The 22,311-nt window shown below is 38.3% G+C and overlaps 1 protein-coding gene across 1 annotated transcript; it reads right to left on the bottom strand.

Annotated features, from left to right (window-relative positions):
• Positions 1-4,335: 4,335 nt before the first annotated feature.
• On the bottom strand, positions 4,336-21,343 carry TAF7L (TATA-box binding protein associated factor 7 like). The gene is made up of 13 exons (XM_023525241.1): positions 21,045-21,343; positions 18,124-18,191; positions 17,220-17,298; positions 16,498-16,631; positions 15,735-15,861; positions 15,438-15,493; positions 13,143-13,184; positions 12,198-12,270; positions 11,761-11,856; positions 11,102-11,344; positions 10,792-10,904; positions 8,640-8,699; positions 4,336-5,107 (listed from the first exon to the last, which is right to left on the bottom strand). Exons 1-13 carry the CDS (start codon positions 21,298-21,300, stop codon positions 5,063-5,065), a joined length of 1,392 nt encoding a protein of 463 aa, XP_023381009.1. The 5' UTR covers positions 21,301-21,343; the 3' UTR covers positions 4,336-5,062.
• Between the last annotated feature and the right edge of the window lie 968 nt (positions 21,344-22,311).

The following is a 22,311-nucleotide window of genomic DNA, read 5'->3' as shown; positions in this document are numbered from 1 at the left end:
TGGGATTTACTGAGAAGTGTTGTATGTCATTAGGCATCTGGTATGTATCATGTCTCCTAGAGGTATTGTATGTGATGCTGCATAGTTTATGGTCTTATTTGGAAGTATAGTGGGGGGAGTTGCTGGGTAGGCAGCCTGAGGAAAACCTCTGACTTGTGATTAGCATCTGTGATAAGGAATGTGAGCGTTTGCTGGGGTTGTTGTCAAATAGTATCAGGGAACAGTTAGGACTGATAGAAGACTTATTCTTGACAGAATCTGATAGAGACCAAAAAGCCATTATGAGGATGCCTCTGCTTGAAGCAAGAGCAAGGTGGAGTCATGTTGACTGGGAAATTGTTAAGGGAGGCTGATTGGCTGGAGGACATCAGGCTGTATGGTTCCCTAAGGAGAGCCCTACCCAGAATGACATGTGCACTTCCCTCTAGAGCAGAAAGACTGAAATCAAGGCTCTCAAGTACCCAATTCCTTCAAGACCCAAAGTTTGGAAATATTTTCTTTCAGAGAAACTTGTTTAAGTTCTTGTGCTCCAGGAACTGGGCTGGCATACTGCAGTAATGAGAAACCCGGGGGCCAGGCAGAGGCCAATCCTGGGAGATGTTTTGCCTCCAGATTCATTTTAAGAAATACCTGTACTGCCTGAGGTGTGTGTTTGGGATCTGGGATCCATATGCAGCTTCAGGCTAGAGTGTTCCTTTAATACACATTCTCAGTGGCAGACTTATGGCCTCTGAGACAATTTCAGGCCAAGAATCTCATCATAGTTCCCTTGACATAGGTGACAGATAACCAAGAAAGTAGCTTCCTGAGAAAAACAGTCCTGGGAGAGAAACTGGGGGATTTGCCCAAGGGGTAGGGAGACTTAGCTGCTCAGTGGGTACTTTTATCTTTGGGCCTCCCTGCCAAAATCCAGCCCTGGGAACAAAGGAATACTTCAGCTCTTTTCTTACTCTTTTAACACCAACTCTGTGGGAGAGGGAAAGGCTCAAGGCCAGGGCTCAGCTCCCAGCCTCCATCTCCTCCCACAGCTGCTGCATTTGGTTGGGGGGGCGGGCTGCTAAATGTCTTTGCTGTCCCCAGGGCAGTATTGAGGCCAGACTGAGGCTTGCTATGCTCCTTGCTGGCTACAAGAATGGGTCATGAGGGTGGGAGCTGGGGAAGGGATTCAGGGGAGGTAGCAAGGGTGGCACATAAGTCTAGAAAAGTTTGGGACAAAGGGGCAGGACTGGGAACAAATTGGTTAACTTCGATTGCCACTCACTGGGGTGCTTTTCCCCTTTCTCTTGAATTCTGCTTTGAAAAGAATAAATTTGTATTTGTTTACTTTGGTTCCTCTGGTTATACTCTTTGACTCTGATATTTCACATCCCTCTCTGGTCCAACACCTACTGGACCAAAAAGACACCCCACTAGCTGCATCCACCACAGTTACCTGGAGTGGTTACCTCTCAAGACCTTACACAAATTAGCTAGTTAACCCCTCATGGAACGAGCTCTTTATGGCAATAGTTCTTCAATACCATCCTCAATCTGAGGAATTTTTTTTACCAGCCTGAAAAAATATTGGAAAAAGAACAACGCAGCGAGTTTCCATAAAGTAACATTTATTCAATGTAAAGTTCTATCTCTTAGATTTAGATTATAGATATATACAACATCCCTGTGAATTGGTTGGTGGTGATAGTTTTTTACAAGTGCTATTTTCTAGCAAAATAAAACTGTCAGTCCCTCTTCCCTACCACCAATTTTTCTTTTCTCACCAATCTATAACAGCACTGTCCAATAGAAATATGTGAGCCACATATGCAATTTAAAATTTTCTAGCAATCATATTAAAAAGTAAAAACAAACATGTGAAGTTAATTTTAATAATATATTTTACTGGATAATATCTATTTAGATAATATATTTATTTGGATAATTTATTTTATCCAAAATATCATTTCAACATATAATCAGTATAAAACAATTATTAATGAGATATTTTATATTCCTTTAAAAAATAAGTCTTAGAAATTTTCAAACAGCCTGACATATTCTGCTGGTAAAGAAACAAGATACATAGATCCAGACAATTTATTACTTATAGAGATGGCAAAAGCAAGAACAGCAATGGTATCGGCTCCCTGAATCCTTTGTCCCATGAACAACATTGAAACAAAAGAGACCCAATGACATGTATCATGGATGATGGGACACCCTGTTGCTGCTGAGTAGCCAATTCCAGCTAAGCAGTTATATGGCCTGCAGATGCTCCCTTTGGGGCTGGGGTGAAGGGCAGGCAGAAAGTCTCATGCCTCACCAGGATGAGGAAGGTGGATGAGAAATTGCCTCATGGCAGCCTCCCTCAAGATAGGGAGGTGAGTGGGAATGGTCTTGTAGAAGCTCTTCGTGAGATTGACTATCTTCTCATGTTCCAGGAGGATTACAGGACATTCCACCAAGGCCCAAGGCAGCCTGCAGTTGAGCCTTGCCTCCTTGGCCTATGAGGATAGTTCAAGGTTGTCAGAGCCCTGGCACAGAGCAGTCCCCCTACAGAAACCCAGTGTATATTTTATACTTACCACACATCTCAATTCAGACTAGCCATATGTCAAGGGCTCAAAATAAGGTGTGGCTAGTGGATACCATATTTGACAGTGCAGGTCTATTAACAGGCAAAAGTCAGAATCACTGGGCTATAGAAAAAGAAAACTTTATGAGATATCATGTGTGTGTGTTGGGGTGGAGTGTCAGGGCAGCAATAAGCCTTGGGGGACTGGAAGGCAGTGCTGAAGCAGTTACCTTGGGTTACAATGAGACATGGTAGCATGGAATGAAAGAGTACAGCAAACATATGAATTTGACCTTGCCCCTTCCTGTTATTTCCTTTCCCTCATGCCTCTCAGCAGAGCTCCGGTTGCTCTTCAGCAGCAGCATTAGACAGAGGCTGGATAGGGCTCTTCTACCTCTATCACCCCCGGATGCCACCTGTAGCATATATGCCACCCTCGCTGGCCTCAGTCTCTCCAGCCATGTCCCCAGGGTACTTTTTATCTGTTTCTGTTCCAGTCCTCTGCCTTCCTTCATCTGGAAAGGCCCATCTTCTTTACAAACTCTGCCTCTTCCCCACCTTCTGCCTCTGACAGTCAATTCCTTTTCCCCATTCTCTTTCTTCTCTTTTAAATTCTGATTTTCTGCAGTGGAAATCATTTTTATATCATCTTGGTTTTCAAGCTGTCCTCTAACTTCTCATTTAATCTTATCTTTGTTTGCCCTTAACATGTCTATCTCCCTTAGCCTCAATTCTTCCCTCCATTAACCCCAAGCATTCCTTCTCTTCATCCCTCCTCCATAGGCCCTGCCCATACATATTGACCTACTCTTCTCTGCCCTTGGATTATTAACTTCAACTTGGAATGGGGGCACTAAATGTTGCAGAGAAAATTTGGGAGTATATTTCCTAGGGCAATACCAACTTCATCAATTGGGACCATACCTGGGTGTAGCTGGACTAGTTCTAATGTTATCACACTTGATTTCTAGATGAGGAAATAGAGGCCCTAAGAGGTGTAGGGACTTGCCCAAGGTGAGTGGCAGAACTGGGACTCTAACCTTCTATTTTTTCCATCACGAGAGAATTCAATGTAAATATTGAAGCTGCCATTTTTATCACTTCTCTCTGCCCTCTCTCAAAATCCTAATGCTGTATGAGTAATAAGAGATGATTTGCTTAGTTCATTAGGAATTATCCTAGGAGTTCTATTTTTTAGTATTAGTTAAATAATTTTTTACTTTTATTTTTTATTCATTAAGGTGACATTGGTTAATAAAATTATATAGATTTCAATACATCATCTGTATATTGCATTGTGTTCACCACTCAAAGTCAAATCTCCTTCTGTCACCATATATTTGACCCCATTTACTCTTATCTACCCCCCACTCCCTTTCCATCTGATAACCACTAAACTGTTGTATCTATGAGTTTTTCTTTGTCTTGTTCATTTGTTGCTTTTTTTATATCCCCATATGAGTGAAATCATATGGTTCTCAACTTCTCGTGGGGCTTATTTCATTTAGCATGATTATGTCAAGATCCACCATGTTGTCACAAATGGCAATGTTTCATCTTTTCTTATGGCTAATATAGCTCTTTAGACGGAACTCCTTTACTGACAGCATCTTGTGGCATTTCCTAATCTTGGAGTTTACTGCTTGCCTCCAGTGTGGATATGAGTGCACTGATTATATGACAAGTTTAATAAAGTGACAACAATCCATTTAAAATGAGGAATTTATTTATTGCTTAAAGAATACAGAGTGGAAAACCTTAACGATATAGCTGAAAAAACAAACCCACCTAGGGTTTTTAAAGGAGTCTTCACAGGCATCTAGTTTTTCCCAACCTTTTCTGATGAGGGTTAGGATGAAGTGGCTCAGAATAAGAACAACAGCTCGGAATTCCACCTCTGCTCTAGTCCCATAGCTGGCAAATAACCAGACACAGTCCTAAAAACACAACAGCAAAACAAAGAGCAGCAGCAAGAAATAATCCCTGAGCAGGAAAGCAGCCCCTATTAGCTGAACAGAGACAGGACACAACCTATTAGCTGCCACGAGGTAGGCATTTAAATTCACTGTGGCCAGTCCTAGCCCTTGGTAGAAATGAATTGATTTGTTCTATGTTTTAGGAAATATTTAAAGCAAACAGAAGACAAAAATGCTAAAATATATGCAAATCAGCTGTATGGTCTTCAGGCTAGACTGTCTTTGGCAAGCATGGCTGAATTATCTGAAGGCACTATAGAACAGAGCAATATAAGTAATTCTCAAATTGATAAAGAGAAGCAAAGTCCCATAGTTGAGTTGGTTCTTTAGGTCTACTACGTTTTTATATTCTGTTCCTTTCTACACGACTACAAACTTCAAATGTAATTAGCAAAAAAAAAAAAAAGGCTCAGAGCAACAAATAAAAATGATTCAACATAAGGGAATGAAATAAATAGAAACATAACAATTTCATGCACTCTTCAGTCTGGATGGGGAATCCAGGGTTTATGTGCCAGGCTGAAGGCTCTCGTCACTTCTTCAGAAAGTATTTCAGTTTTTCCTGTAGGGAAATGATCTGTAGGGAGAGGCAAAAAAAACAAAAAACAAAAAACAAGAAAAATTCATCTGAAATCTTAAGCTCCATTATCGATCTAGAATTTATTTATATGAACCAAAAAGAACTACTGTAATTTGGCATTTATAAGTTAATCTTAGTCTTGTGGTGTTCCAAAGAACAGTGCTGCAGTCAAGAATGCATACACAATGTTGTGGCCACGATACTGTCCTTTATTATGCCAAACTTATCAAAGGAAGCTTTAAAATTGAATATGCTAAAACAATTAAATATGCTTGCTGTTAAGAATTTGTACTTTTGGGAAGAGTGTACAGAGGTCACAGCTCAGTGTAGGGGCAATTGGGATAGGATCACTGTAGCCATATTCTAAGAGTCAGAAGAAAAGGCAATTGGGAGAGCCTCTTGTCTCAATGAACACACAGGGTCTTAGCTGCTGCTACTTGCAACATTATGAGATACTTGGAAACTGGTTCAGAGTCTTGACCAGTCAGAAGCCTGACAGTGTTCTACTTATCCTGATGCTTTCTGAGTCAGAAGCCCTGAACCTTTTGTGGTGTAGGATTTATTTTATTTTTTACTTGAAATGGCAAAATGATCAATAACACTCAGAGAAGTATACTGTCTTTGGGACAAAGGTGGTTTTTGAATGTTATTCAATTTAGATAGCTCCATACCAGTGTAGATTTTCATTCTGTGAAATAGAAAGAATGGAGCATTACAAAATGATCCTATACTGCACACCATCTACTGAAAACTGTTATAATTTCCACTTGCAGTAATTTAGAGGTTCTTTTCACTTGGATTCTGACCATGATTACAACCACTGACTGCTCCAATTTTTTCTCTTTCATGGGCTCTTTCTCCTCCCAGCACCCTCTAAAGGGAAAATTTTCCCTGCGTTCAGACTTATTGCTGAACACTCAACCTGGCTACTTCACCTGTCCTTACAACTTCAGTGATCATTTCTACACATGAGCCATTCTCCAAACTCCCATTTTCAAGTACTTCCAAGTCAACATGCTTCCAACTCAACTCATCATTTTCTCCATTCCCCATCCCCAATAATTCTTTTCCTGTTGTCTTCATTTCAGTTAGTGGCATACCATTTTCTAGTTGCCCAGGCTTTGGACTCCTCTTTGTTCCCCTTTTTATCCTATGAATCTAATCAATTGTTGAGTTCTGATTCCTTCTATTACTTGCATCTTTCCTCTAGTCTTTCTCTATTCAAATTTATCCTATATACTTCTGGCAGAGAAATCTTCCTGCATTACTTCCCAGGTCAAAAAAAAAAAAGCTGTGGTGGTTCATTATGAACTACATCAAAAATCTAAACTCTTTAGCCTGGCATCACTACCTCTGAGCCACTGTGATTGCAACTTTCTGTATGGAATGTCCTCCTTTCTCTATCTCATTAAAATCCTACTTATATTTTAAGGCCCCAGTCAAACACCATCTCTCCATGAAGTCTTCCCTAATTTCCATGGGCAAGAGTGAGCTCTCATTCCTTTCAATTCCTATCCTTTTCATGGATCTCTCCCCAATTGAAGGCAGAGATTGAGTTGCAAATATTTTGTAGCTTCCTGCAGAACCTAGCTTAAAGTAGCACCCAATAAATCTTCATTGAATAAATGGGCTAATATAAAGGGCTCTGAGTGAATAAAGTTTACAGCTATCTTTCTATGTTGATAATAGCACTCCCCAATACTAACTACTTACATTGATGATAACAAAGATGTTTAGTGGGTGCTAAAGCAATCTTGGCATTAACTGCTCAAATGGTTATTTATAAACACTACTTGGATATGTCATTTACTGAGGGGAAGGGAATATATGGAACTTAAGAATTCCCCTGGCCTTGCTGGATGAGGATGGGAATAGGGTACACCATTATCTCTACCTTAAGAGACCCATGCTAAGCCCATATTCATAATACGACCTCCAGTCTTTAAAATTATTACCCTCAACAGCATAAGGCTGGAGTCAGCATACATTTTCTATACAGCTACTTGACCTTCACTTATCACACACTTCCCTATTCTCTTTTTACTCTGCTCACTCCCTTGTGGCTTTAAATAATAGCCATTCAAGTTAGATACCTGGCACACAACCTTAACATTTCCTTCTCCTTCAACATCCAGTAATTGACCCAAGTCCCATCAACCCTACCTTTAAAATGCATTCTCTCACATGTGAATGTTCGTAGCAGCATTATTTATGACTGTCAAAATGTGGACACAACCCAAATGTCTGTCAATGGATGAGTGGATAAACAAAATGTGGTATATCCATACAGTGAAATATTATTCAGACATACAATGAAGTACTGATATATACCACAACATGGATTAATTTTGAAAACATTATGCTAAGTGAAAGAAGTGAGACACAAAAGACTATATATGTTTTCTTTTATATAGAATAGCCAAAATAGACAAAGTAGACTAGTAGAAAGTAGATTAGTGGTTGCCTAGGGGTGAGGGGAGAGTGATCCAGAAGAAATGGGAAATGAATGCTAATGGGTACAGTTTTCTTTGGGGTAATGAAAATGTTCTAAAATTGACTGTGGTGATGGTTGCACAATTCTGTGAATAAACTAAAAGTCATTGAATTATACAATTTAAATGGGTAAATTGTAGAGTTTGTAAATTATATCTCAATAAAGCTGTTATAAAACCTTTTTATTGCAGTTAAAAAATTTATATCCTTTCTAGCTCTATTCCCACCACCCTAGTCCAAATTATCATGATCTCTTATTAGACTACTATCCAGCCTCCTAACTGGCCTTCCTTTTAATCCTGCCCCTCTACAATCCATTCTCCAGATAAGGACCAGTGATCTTTTAAAAGTTTAAATTAAATGTGGGTCTCCTACTTAGAACTCTTCAAGGGCTTCAATTGCACTAAAGAATAAAACCCATCCTCCTTATCATGGCCTGCAAGGGACCATACAATATGGCTTCTGCCTACCTCTCCAACCTCATCCTTGTTTTAAATACTACAGAGGTCCTCAAAGAGGCCAAATTCTTTCCCAATGTGGTACCTGGCACGGGCTCCATCCAAGAAGCTCTTCATTCCCTCTTTGCCTGCACTTATACCTCAGATCTCAGCCTAAATATAACATCCTCAGAAAGGCTGATCATGACTCCTCTCCCCATTTAATTCAAGACTCTATTCAAATAGCACCATTGACTTTTTCTACTTCACAGCACTTCTTCACGATTCACACCTTTAAATCTGTATGATAATTTGTTTACTGTCTATCTTCCCTGCTAGACTGTTAGCTCCATGAGGACAAGTATTGTATCTGTCTTATTCAACACTGTATGTACATCCCGGGCTTTTCATGTAATAGGCATTCAATATCTGTTAAATAAGTGAATTTTCACAAAGACCTTGTTACAGCTTGCTACCCTCGTTTAGAAGACTTGGCCATTACAATTTCTGTAAAGAAGAGCCAGAAACAAGATTGAGGGTAGGGTGGGGTATTCTTCGTATCAAATGTTTTCTGGTTGATTTGAAAACACACTTCTTACCTGCTCGTTTTTTTGTTTTTCCTCTAACTTAAGCTGCTCCAGCACGGAGTATAAATGAGTCTGGAAAACAAATTGTATAAATGATGAATTCTGAGTCTCAAAAAAAAAAAAAAAAAAAGAACCAAGAGACACAAAGAGTTTGGCCTTAGTTGCAAGAAAAGAACACTCTTTTTAAAGAATTTAGAGTATAAAAACGGCACCTTCTAACTACAATATCATCAACTTGATTTTATACACCCTATACAGCATTTTTTTTCTTGTCCTAAAATAAATGGTTGAAATGCCTTTTTCTAGTTTAGCACAAATCCTTTAACTGTGGTGAACTATTTAAAAAAGCTAGCTTGGAATTTAGTGCCGATTCCTTCACTTCTCTGCACTAGGGCAGAATATTACCATTCCTAACTAGTACTGCATGCGACAGCAATCATAACAATATCATATATCTGTATCTTTCAAAGTATGTCCATATCTATTGTCTCACTTGGTTATTCTAAAAGACAACACTTTAAATAGGTATAGTTTCACGTCAAGTTTCTATTCTTCAATGACTACAGCTCTAAAAAATATGAAATCTGGTAAGAAATTATCCAGATGCTTCAGAATTTCCCTCACTATAAGGAGAAAAGCAAACATGGAGTAAAAATACATTCTCCTTTTGTTGATGTGTATTAATAAAAATAAAGCAAGATATTTATTTTTGTTCAAGCATGCATCATAAAATTTAAAAATAAAAACAAACAAACAAACAGTCCAGTTAAAAAATAGACAGAAGACCTGAACAGATACTTCTCCAAAGAGGAAATACAGTTGGCTAACGGACATATGAAAAGATGCTCAAGGTCACTAATCATCATAGAAATGTAAATTAAAACCACAATGAGATATCACCTCACACCTGTCAGAATGGCTATCATCAATAAATCAAAAAACAGCAAGTGTTGGTGAGGATGAGGAGAAAAGAGAACCCTCCTAATTGTTGGTGGGATTGCAAATTGGTACAGCTGCTATGGAAAACAGTATGGAGGTTCCTCAAAAAAATTAAAAATGGATATACCTTTTGACCCAGCAATTGCACTTCTGGGTATTGATCCAAAGAAAACCAAAACAAATAATTCATAAAGATCTATGCACCCCAATATTCATGGCAGCACAATTTACAATAGGCAAGATATGGCAGCAACCTAAATGCCCATCAAAAGATGATTGGATAAAAAAATTAAGGTTCAGATATACAATGGAATATTACTCAGCCAATAAAAAAAATGAAATCCTACCATTTGCAATGACATGGATGGACCTAGAGGTTATTATGCTGAGTGAAATAAGTCAGACAGAGAAAGATACCATATGATTTCACTTATATGTGGTATCTAAGGAACAAAAAGAACAAACTAATCAAAAACAGACTCACAAATATAGTGGACGATTTGGTGAGGGACAGAGGGGAGGGGGGTTGGGAGGCTGGGAGAATGGGGTGAAGGGTTAAAGAAGTACAAATTAGTAGTTGATAGTTGGGCACAGGGAGCATGGAAGAGAGAATGCAGTTAACATTAATACGATGGCTAAGTGGAGGGCTGAGAGAGGGAGGGAGCCACTGGAGGATTGTTTTATGAACATTATAGATGTCTAACCAATGTACTGTATACTTGAAACTAATTTAAATAAATAAATTTATTTTAAAATTTTTTCAAAATAAATTTAGTTAATTCTCTTTTATTGCAATGAATACATTTTGGTACAAACGACAGGGTTAAATCTATGCTCTAGCACTTACTATGGTCTTTGGCAAGTTACTTAACCTCTTTGAATTTCAATTCCTTATCTATAAAATTGGAATAGTGACCATACCTGTATTCAGGGATATGAAGATGAAATGAGATGATGCATGTAAAATGCTTAGCTCTTTCACATAAGAAATGCTCGATATTGGCAATTATCTCAAGTCTCCTGGTCACTTCCCCAAAACTGCTTATATGAGATGATCAAAATCACTCAGGTAAAAGGAAATAGGGATATCTATTATTAGGGGTTTCTAAGAGGTTGTTTAAGTTCACGAGTGAACGAGAATGCTGCAAAGAGATGACATGAGTGGAAACACAAAGATGTAATTTTGAAAGATGCCAAAATATCTTTATAACAGCCAAGAATTTACCTTGAGTGTCAGGTTTTCCACTTTCATGATGAGTTCCTTCTGTCTTTGTGCTCTGCATTGAACCTCTCGGAGCTTTTTCTCCAAGTAATGAATCTGCTTCTGAATTTCCATGACTGACAGAGACAGACAGAAACTTTATGTATCTAAACATAGCCTGAACTATTGGAACAATTTTCAAATCAACTAAAAGTCCACTACACATCTAAGCAATAACTTCTCAAACTCACTCTAGCATCTAATGTGTATTTAGAGTCAATTTTTAGCACTGCCACCCACTCTGTCCCATCCCTTTATTTTTCTTCTAACTTACCTATTGAACTGGCTCCTTCCTTTGCCTCATACTGGGCAGATCCAATTAACTTGGCCTGTAGCTCCCTTTGCAGATTCTCTTCATAATAATCTTCCTCCTCTTCATCCTCATCATCAGTGTCATCCTCCTCCTCTTTATCATCATCATCACCATCATCATCATCACTCTCATCATCATCATCCTCATCCTCATCATCGCTGCTGCTAGAATCACTGAGCTTCTCCCGAAACATATCATATTCTACTGGTTTTAAGCAAGAGGAAGGTGAAACTATCTGAAAGTTTTCAATGATTCCCACTCCAGCTGCAATTATACTCCTTCCCTTAAAATTTCCTGGGCAGCCAATGAAATTTATAAATAATTTTTCTTGTAGAAAGATTATTCTCTTCAAAAAACAAGGACAGGAAATGCAAAACATCATAACATTCATTCATGCACTCAATGATCAAGATATTTAGAGAATCTAAGGGATCATAGCAATTTAGAATGCCAGGGATTGATGGGAGATTAGAATCTCTAAAATAGTGAGGGACCAATAAGAGGAAAGAGGGCAAAGGCATCCTTTTTCTGTGATTGGCCTGTAAGTCTATGGAGAATGGTCTTACATACAGTCAACACCTATCTTCTCTGAAGCTCCTACTTTGCTTTTATTAATGTACCTGATGAGCTATGACCCTGTTTATAGCCACTTGCATCTGGAATGGAACCGTGACTTTCTATTTCCTTGGATTCACCTTCGGCAATGACTTCCCATCCTGAAAGAAGGGGTAGTCAAAGAAAAAAAAAAACAGAAAGAAAGAAGAAGGCCCCATTGAAAGGGAAAAGGCTCTCCGGCTGAAAATGCTATTTAATTTAGTCCAACTTCAGGCCATTTGTATCTGGATTCCCAGTATGGAGAAGTGCCTTATATTGAATTACACAAGTAAATAAATTTCTATTATGTGAATTTACTGTTCTCAGATAGAAAACAACATTTCCAAAAATCTTAAGTTCTACATATCAAAATTGGCATGCAAATACCAGAAGTGAGGGCTTGTCAACTAGTGCATATGGGGTGGAACAGACTATGCAGAACATATTTAGTATAAAAGGATACGGGCACTGACAGCTTCAGCATCTGAACACAGTAGTCTTTTCACTTCTTTTTCCACATCAGGAGAGTCAATGTACTGAATCAGAGTGGCGGAAGGGAGAATATCAGTCATGTCATTTATTACCCTGCGTTTTGCAGAATTGCCCTTTTCCTACATATGAATGAATTCAAATAATAAGCCCTCTTTAAGATATCCACCCAGCCAAATTTCTACTTCAAGTAATGCTAAATATGAAGGAATCTTTGACCAGGATCTAGATTTGTACAATAAGCTTATTTTTTTTTCCCAATCAAATTACTTGTGACATTTAATCTTTCCAATCTGCAACTCTATGGTAAAGACCTCTCTCAGAGGTGCAGCCCTTAGGCCTCAGTTATTAATTATTTGCCTTGACCCACATTGGTAAAAAACTATAATTCCTTATTTGTTTTTTTAGAAGTAATTTGGTTTAAAGATACAAATTCCCAGAGTCCACTTCCCCACATCTTTATTATTAGAGATTTTCCTATAAAAACTGGGTCTTAGCTACATATTCTCCCTTAAATCTAGTTTTAGACAATTATCTCCACAGCAACCAATTCATCATGCCACAAATAGAAATTAGAATTTTGAGGGGGAATAAGCAGTTGCAAACAACTGCTGGTAAAAGTGAACCCTGGCTTCCAAGAAAAGGCTTTCTAAATAAGTATCACAGAATAAAAGCAGATTAGAATACACATGGTCACTGACCATGATGTATCTTTTCCTCTAGGAGTTATCAGACATTAAACAATGAATTCATTCTTCAGTAAATCAAATTTAGTGTATGTGTATGGGAGTGAGAGTTAGAGGTAGGAAGGAAGGCTTGAAAGTAACCTTTATAATTTATTTAATTTATTTGAAATTAATGAGCTATGAAATAAAACACACTAAAGGTAAACAATAAAGTTATATAATGACCACTCTACCTCAGTAAAGCTGACTTCTTCGACTTGGTTGAAATCAACCTCCTAAGAAATAAATCACAATAAACAATGAAGTTATAGTATGAATGTCCTACTTCACTAAAGCTTAAATAGTTCTAAAAACATTCCTAAGTTTACATTTAGCAGTCACTCAATGAATGCTGTTGACTGACAGTATGAAAGCCAAGACAATCGTGTTCACAGACTGAAAGACAACATAGTAAAGATGTCAATTCTCCCCAAATTAATCTCTAAGTTTAATGCAATTCTTACCAAAATTCCAACAAGGTTTTCTATAAACAAACTTATTTTAAAATTGATGTGGAAAAGTATAGGCTCTAGAATGGTTAAAACAATTTTGACAAAGAAAAATAAAGTGTGAACAGCCTTCCTGATTTCAAGACTTACTGTATCACTATATTGTGATATCACTGGAGAGAGCAACACATATATTAATGGAACAGAACAGGGAACCCAGAAAAAGACTAACACAAATATGCCCAACCTATTTTTGACAAAGATACAAAAGCAATATAATGGAAGAAGGACAGCCTTTTTAACAAATGGAGCTAAAACAACTGGACATGCAAAGGCAAACAAACAAACAAACAAACAAACAAACAAGTAAATAACCGTGCACTAAACCTCACACCTTTTACAAAATTAACTCAAAGATGGATTGCAGGTTTAAATGTAAAATGTAAAACTTTTAGAAAAAAAGAAATAGGAGAAAATCTTCAAGATCTGGGCTAGGCAAAGAGTTCATAGATTTGACACAAAAAGCCAGATCTTTAACAGGAAAAATCAATAAACTGGATCTCATCAAACAAAAACTTTTGCTCTCTGAAAGACTCTGTGAAAAAGATGAAAAGACCAGTTACAGACTGGGAGAAAATATTTGCAAACCAGATACATGACAAAGGACTAGTATTTAAAACATAAAAAGAACTCTCAAAACGCAATAATTAAAATAAATCCATTTAGAAAATGGGCAAAAAGCATGAACAGACATTCCACTCAGTGGATATACAGGTGGCAAATAAGCACATGAGAAGATGTTCAACATCATTATCCATCAGAGAAATGCAAATTAATACCATAATGAATAGTGATACATCTATCAGAATGGCTAAAGTAAAAAATAGCAATGACACCTAATGCTGGTGAGAATACAGAGAAATTAGATCAACATACATTGCTGGTGAGAATGTAAAATGGTACAGCCCCTCTGGAAAGCAGTCTGGTAGTTTCTTATAAAACTAAACATGTGATGAACATATAACACAGCAATTGCACTCCTGGGCATTTATCCCAAAGAAATGAATACTTATATTCACACAAAAACCTGCTCACAGCTTTATTTATAATTATCAAAAATTGGAAACAACACAGATGTCCTTTAATCGGTGAACAGTTAAACTGTGGTACATTCATACCATGGAATACTACTCAGCAATAAAACGGTATGAACTCTTGATACATGCAACAACTTGCATGGATATTAAGGAAATTATGCTGAGTGGGAAAAAAAAGCCAGTTTCAAATGTTATACATTGTATGATTCCATTTATATATTACAGAAATGACAAAATTACAGAGATAGAGAACATGTTAGAGATTGCCAGGGGTTAGAGACTAGGGCTGTAGGGTAGGTGGGAGGTGAATATGGCTATAAAAGGGCAAGATGAGAGATGTTTCTGGTAACAGAACTGTTTAGTATCTTGACTCTAAGTGGCTACATGAACATACACATAGGACAAAACTGCACAGAAATAAACACACACGCACACAAAAGAGTACAAGTAAAATTGGAGAAATCTGAATAAGATTGGTGAATTGTAATAGTCAATTTCCTGCTTGTAAAATTGTACTATAATTTTGCAAAAAAGTTACGATGGCAAAAGTTGAGTAAAGGTACACAGTATCTCTCTTTTATTTCTTATGACTCCATGGGAATCTACAATTATTTCAAAATAAAAAAGTTTGATTAAGAAAAAAAGCCAAGCCACAGTGATTCTGTAGCTTACCCAAGGCTCCACAAGTCTGAGGTAAGATTAGGAACATAACCACAATTCCCAATTCTCGGGTTCTGGATGGGTTCACTTTAAAGCCAGATCTTGCACTATATATTCCCGTTTGCTAGCACATAGTGCCTGGCATTTAGCTCACACTCAGTAAACATTTATTGAACATATAAATGAATGAACAAATTAATCTCCAACTGACTGTCTCCCTTTCCCTACACTCATAATCCTTTTCCAATACACCCAGTAGACACAGAAATAGCATGCAACTAACCTTTTTTGTTGTTTTGCGGAACCTTTTCTTTCTGACATTCTTAAGTGGTGGAGTAACTAAAATAAATTCAACATGGTGAAATGAATATAAGACTGATGATAGTCACATATCTGTCTGAATTTGATAAGGAAAAAGGTCATGTCATAAACTACTGGCTCATGACATTCCTTTAAAGAGTGTCTGGATGCCTAATGAACCAAACACTTAAGTGTGGTAAACGGGTCCCTGGATCACAAGTAATTAGGATTCAGCAGATAAATGTAGTCAGCCAGAATGAGTAGGGGGTTGGTGACTTACTGCCATGCTTCCAGACATATTTTTTCTGTCTCTCCTTTTCATTTTCCCCAATTACTTTAATATCAGTAGAGGTAACTTGTTCTTCCGGAGAAGAGTGGAGATCACCATCAGTAGTGCACACAAGCATCTACATTTAACGAAGACAAAAAAGTTGACTATGGCCACAAACCTTGAGTTAGTAATGAATTGTGATCATTCTTACCACTAGAAATCCTGGAGCATTGAAGTAAGGAGAATGTTAGTTGGCATTTCCTGAAAACCAAGTATTATATATGTTCATATTCATTCTCTTTCTGTCTCGGCAGCACTGTATGCAGGCTCTGAGTGTTTTATTAGCTTGAGTGCTTACTACTGCAGAAGGAATGTTTTGAAAATAAATATATCTTAGCATTTTGATTTAGAAAGGAAACAAGAAATCAACAATAGAGATAGTGAATAAGAATCAGTGTTAACCTCCACAGTTAACAGTGTACTGCTTTAGCAGAAAGTTCAAAAGAAAATCCCAGATGTTCAAATAATTAAAGTCACTATAAATGACAAACAGGAGGCTCGAAGAGCTATTTGGATAAAATAAAGTAGTGAAAAGTTATGGATCAAACACCAAACCAGAACACACCACTATATTCCTGTGCAATTGAGCTGGAAATTAGAAATGACAGGTAGCCATTCACCAAGAGGAAAGGAGAACTGAATAAAGAGAAGAGGGAGAAAGGGATACCTGCAAGGATGTGAGGGCTAGAAGATTAAGAAAACTCGTCCATACCTGGGAAATATCTGCTGTTTTATAAAAGGTTTTGTTATCGATAGTTTTCAGGCTTCCGATAACACAAGGCAAGTCAACCAGCTTAGCATTTAGTGAGACATCTTCCACCTCAACAACTGCATGACGTCCATCAGCTGAAGAGAAGCAGAAAAGATTAAAGTTGACATCTTCCCAATGTACTCTTAACCCTCCTAGGGTTTGAATAATGAAGACTTCTGTGGGACAAACTAGTCTTTTAATGAAACCTGCTATTTTTATAATACCACAACTGTGTATGCAATTAGTAACTCCCCAGAGAAAAGAACGCAGAGTATATAAAGCTCTTTTTCCAGTTTATGTCACTCCATCAAAACCTAAAAAATGTTACTGAAAAAGAGAGAAAACTATGTCACCTTTGCAAACAAAGAACAGTATATTCGTCGTTCCCTTAGTCAGAAGTCACAAAGCTTGTATGTATGAGACAATCAGCAGTATGCAAATCCCACAGCTGACCCCCAAGTTCTTCCTTATACACACTATGACAATTACGAGTTGCATAATATTTTCTTCCTTCCTTTTTAAAAGAAGAGATGGGAGTGACTCAAGCCTCTCCTAGAATCCATAAGACAGAGAGCACATTTTATTCTTTGTCGCATCCATAGAGTCAAGCATAGTGCCTGGCGCATAGTAATCTCTTAAGAAATTACTGTTCAGTGTATGGTGAATAGATATTAACTACTTACGAGATAAATTAATTTTTAGTTTATCCTTTATGGCAGCACTTCCGGAATGTACCATCTCCCTGACAGTAGAAGCATGCTCCTAAAAAGGAGGTAAATTGACAAATCAGAAGGATGAATTGTCTATTTGGAAGCTAATAGAATTGATATTTCAGAGACAGTGCCCCTTAAATAAAACCTAAACTTCCCAAACTTTTGAAACAATGCAATGTACCATGAGATACCATGCATCGTGCAAGTCAAGTTAGGATGAGACTGACTCTAATCTCATTTCTGTCTTTTAGTAGCTACAGTTAATGCCTTCTCCTACCTCTATATTCCTGCCACTCACTGCTGCCCTTCATTTGTAGTTGCTAAGGAAGAAAAGGCTTAGCTGCAGTTTACTGAGTATATTAATTAACCCTAATTGGGGAAATAGCTTTCTGAAGCCCATACTTAATATAGCTTTCATAGACTAAATGATAGTTGAATACAGGTCTCAATGGGGGAAGAGGATCTAACACAATATTGAGATGGGCTTCAACAGCCTTGCATGGTGATGAATTTGCAGGACACAGTGCTGGTCCTTCTCACTGCCCCTTTTGAGGTGACAGAAAGGATTTTAGAAGAGTCTTATTTTGGCTGTCCAGTGATCAGGCTGTTAGCATCTGTGATAAGTGACTGAATCCATCATTGTCACAGCTGTTTGTCAAGAAATCTACCTACACAATAGGTGGTATGTATGGGACAAAAGAAATACTGCTAAAAGTGCACACACTAGGCTAAGACTTCTTAATAGAACATGATTCCTGAGAAACAAATGCTCTCAGTTTTTATAGCCTACCTAAAATAGAAATGCTACAGAATCTAAGCAGATCAAATACTTATGCACTGAAGATATTTGTTCTGAGACACAAGGGTTTCTTACCGGAGGCAGACGCAATATAAACTGGTTCTCAAGTTCATAAGGAGGTTCATGCTGGCTTTTACTCATCTCTTGTTTTTGAGTTCATGAAAACAAAAACAAAACCAACAGAAAGTCACCAAAAACACCTTACTTCCTCTGCTGACCATATCTGGTAGTACTGGTTAAATTACAAAATCTTGCCCATAATTTTCACTGGAATGGTGTGTGTACCCTTCTGAAATACATTTGACATAACTTTTTTATAATTTCTAAAAGTCATTTTATCTCCTCTCCAATATGTACAGATTTTCCAAAATTAATCTAAAAACCATGATAACAAATGAAGTCAGAGCTGTTATGAAACATGACTTAGTCTTTTTAATGATATTTAGTGACTCTCAGGTAAAAGACTGCAATTCATTAACACAGTGGGGGCTACTGAAGCAAACTACATACCTCTGCAGGAAAGTGTGCCAACCAAAGGCCGAAATCAACCCTAAAACCACTGGCAAAAATGTTCTATGATGATTAGAAGGAAAACAAGAGCTTAATTTTCAATATTTCATTTACTTTAATGGATTGGTAGGAATTAACAAGCCCATGGGAGAGCAGGCAGCTTTTTATGACTCTAGAACCAGCATAAACAGCTCAGAGCTACTTTGGGAAAAGTTCAGTTCTTATGGCTAGGGTATCTATATGAGTACACCTAACTTCATGGGACTCACACATTCCTGAAAGGTGATAGGAAAGAACATAAAATCACATTTGATTTATTCATTATTAACATTTATTTCATGCATTCTATGCACGGCCACTACGATGAGTATTTTAAATACCCCTAAAAACTATTTATATATTGCACATTCTGTAAAGTGAATAATTCCCTCCAAGTTAATCTTTATTTTTCATCTTATTTTCCATCTATTTGAGATATATCTGAAGTGGTTTGCATTTTAGGTTTTGGGGCCCATACTTCTGAGGACTTTTTCTCTCAAAGGTAGAAAGAAAGCAATGTTCATATATGAAACCTGACATTTTTTTTTAATGTTTTAAGGACATAATACTATACTATACATCAAGTTATAAAATCTTATACCTTAAGTTAGATTAATGTACAGCTCCTAATTCTGTAAACTATTTACTGGGCTCTGAGTTTTGAATTTGGATATCATTTAAGAACAGTGAAATCTTTTTTTAAATAACACATATACGTAAGTCTGAGACCCTCTTATGGTGAAATCACTCACCAATTTTGATTTCAGTCCCTTAGTATGACTTCAGAAACTACCAGAAAATCATAGAAAACACAAGAGAGGCCAGTAGTAGAAAAGAAGAGATTATTTGTGATAATCATTTCTTTTTTTCCTCCTTCATACAGTTACACACACACGCACAATGTAAACATAAGAAGGATAGTTAATTAAAATAAAGCAAATTAAATAAAAAATTGGGGGTTGGGAACATTGCATAACAGAACAAAGAGTAACAAACATGTAAGACTTGCAAGAGAAATACAGATTATTTGGAGGACGAGCTGCTAAGCAAGATTTTATCACATCAGTAGTAACTTTTAGATTTCTCAGCAGAACTAAGACTAGGGCATTTTGTTCATTTCAATGCCTTTCTGGCAACTCCTCTCCCATGAAAGAATTTAAAACCGAAACTATTTCAGAGAAGGTGGACAACACTGCCTGAAATTAGTTTTTAATATTTTTTTTAAAATTTGTTACCTGCATTTAGCCAATGAACAGGTTGTACTGTATTTAAGAAAAGGCATGTACTTTTTTTCCAGCAAGCACTCTTTAATACCTAATTAAATTAACAGGACCGCTCTCCACTTTCACCCCCGTCCCAGTTCCATCTCGCGTCGGTGGAATTAGATTTGGAATTAGAATTATAGTTAGCTGGAAGGCGCTTGACAGTATGGTCCAGGCGGCACAAATCGGCACCAGCAGAAAGAGGCATTTTTCTCAAGTTCATAGCCGCTGGCTGCAGTTTCGAGGCAACAGCCACTCCATCCTTATTCTAGGGGCACTAAGCTTCCAAGGGGAGAGTCCAGCTCCTAGACTTTGATCCCATTTCCCAGGAAAATTAACGGGTCCCAGCCTTGCCGTTAAGGTGGCCAAGGAAGGGAAGCAAGGTGCGCTGGCGCAGGGCGCTGACCCGCCCCGGGAGCCCTCCCCGGCCCCCCTCTCCGACCCCTACTCACCCTCAACTCCGCTGACTCGCGCCAGCACCGGAAAGGCCGCGCAGGTGTGGGTACCCGCCTCTCTGCCCCGGGGGTTCCGGTGGAGACGTGCCGGGCTCCTGGGCGACGGGCCGTGGAGTCGGACGGCAGGCGGCGGGTGGACTGTGCAGCGACAGGTAGGGGCCGCGCGCGCCGCCCCTCCCCGCCTCGCCACGCCTCCACGGCTGCCGGGCAGAGCAGACAGGCTAATGGCCTCGAGGCGGCGGCGAGGTCGCCGCGTGCCCAGGCGGAAAGGCTCGAGGGGCGCTTTGCGTGACGCGGACGCGGCCACTCGGAGACCTCCCGGAACAAAGCTTCCGAACAAATTCCCTTGACACAGAGGCAGCCTTCGGGGCGGCCACAGAGCATTTACCAGTGCACAGTGATACTTGTAAAGGGCGCCACATCCGGTTACTCCTCAGATCTGTTAAGTTGGAGCGATTTGTCTCGGCGAGGCGACCTCGCCTGGTGACAAACACACCACCGCTCCAACCTATTAAATGACTAGAATCCGCACCCAAACTACTCTAACATATTAGCCGCTTCCTCTCCTCCACAGTCATTATTTTACATCTTTTGGAGAGGAATACAAGTTACACCACTTTTTTATCCTAAAGGGGTGTCACACAGTTCAAATATACTTCTAGCAGTTTGTTTCCTCCAAAAAAATCCTTAACTTTTTTGGGAGGGATGACAGGAATGTAAAGACACTTACCTATCCCCTCCAGTAAGACTCCCAGAGTTCTGGCAGCAGCCTGGGTGCCGTTGCCGGCATCAGCTTGGGCGCCATGGTCGGCGGGATTTTGGGTGCCTTGGTCGCTGGCAGTTTTGGCACTTGGATCATCGGCAGTTTCAGCTCCATAGTCGACAAGAATTTGGAGATTTTGGAAACTCTTTACTGCTGATGTTGAAGTTGCTGGTGTTGAATCACTTGCTGAGAGTTCAGGGGGCTGTCCCTCAGGGTACTCCATGTTCTACCTCGTTGGAGTCTTAAAATGGCTCCCGGTTCAGTCACGTGACCTGAAAGGTTCCAGAACTTTCATAAAAATGATGTCAAAGGTATCCTCCTTAAAGACATAGGGATAATATTAATGACAGTACGGGCGACTATTAGAGATTATAGCACGAAGTATCTATTGCCTAACACTTATCTAAAATTAATTGTAAAGAATATATATTTTTGGAAGACTATTATACAATAATTTTTTCTGGATAAGAGCTTCAAACCTAGACAAAATCGTTTCGGATCCTTTTAGAATCCATCTGCTGATCCTTACTTTGGCGTTATGTCGCGGGGCTACATCGAGGATTTTAATACAAATAGACCAATAAAATTCTCTTTTCTTTGACTGTATAATATTCTTGAAGGCATTTACTACATCAAAAATAATTCTTTAATAAAAATTCAAAGAAAAATATTCCATTTTCAGTAACTGAAATATCAGAGTAATTGTGTGTTTTGAATCATATAGACGATATGAATTATGGAATTACCTTTTCTTGTGATGGCTGCTGGGACACTCAGAAACCATTTTGCGACCCACCTCTAACAACTGTGAACTTTATTGGTATATGTTGATGTTTCACTTATCTTAAATTACCATAGTTTCTCCCAATTCTCTGATTATTTTTACCTTGTGTGATAAGAAATACTGAAAGCTGCTTCAAAACCTTTTAAAAAGAGAATCAGATATAAATATTAGATAAATAAAAATAGGGTCATAGGAAGCATCCCTACGGGTGGAGGAGAGGAACATAACGAGTAAATGCTCACTTATAAATTCAGTCATCTGACAAATGTTAATTGAGAATCTAATGTGCCAAGCTTGATTTGAAGTATATATCAAATGCATAAAATATGATGAGTTTCATGGAAGGCGGCAAAAATTAACACACGGGCATACACATGTAATTTTTCCTTTATTGCCAGATTTCCAGCCCCTTCTTAAGGAAGAAAAGAATGAAGAGTGCAAAAAAGGAAA

Source organism: Pteropus vampyrus, unplaced genomic scaffold (genome assembly GCF_000151845.1).
Source record: "Pteropus vampyrus isolate Shadow unplaced genomic scaffold, Pvam_2.0 Scaffold543, whole genome shotgun sequence".
NCBI lineage: Eukaryota > Metazoa > Chordata > Mammalia > Chiroptera > Pteropodidae > Pteropus > Pteropus vampyrus.
This window is presented reverse-complemented; position numbering and strand designations above follow the sequence as displayed.

Bases quoted from the DNA above. Each gene is read 5' to 3' on its own strand.
- TAF7L (XM_023525241.1), bottom strand. From the start codon at position 21,300: ATGGAGTACCCTGAGGGACAGCCCCCTGAACTCTCAGCAAGTGATTCA. The intron at 8,700-10,791 runs GTAAATTCTTGG...TTTGTTTTCCAG, and splicing joins TGGAAAACCTGACACTCAAG to ACTCATTTATACTCCGTGCT. The intron at 5,108-8,639 runs GTAAGAAGTGTG...CTCTCCCTACAG, and splicing joins AAAAACAAAAAAACGAGCAG to ATCATTTCCCTACAGGAAAA.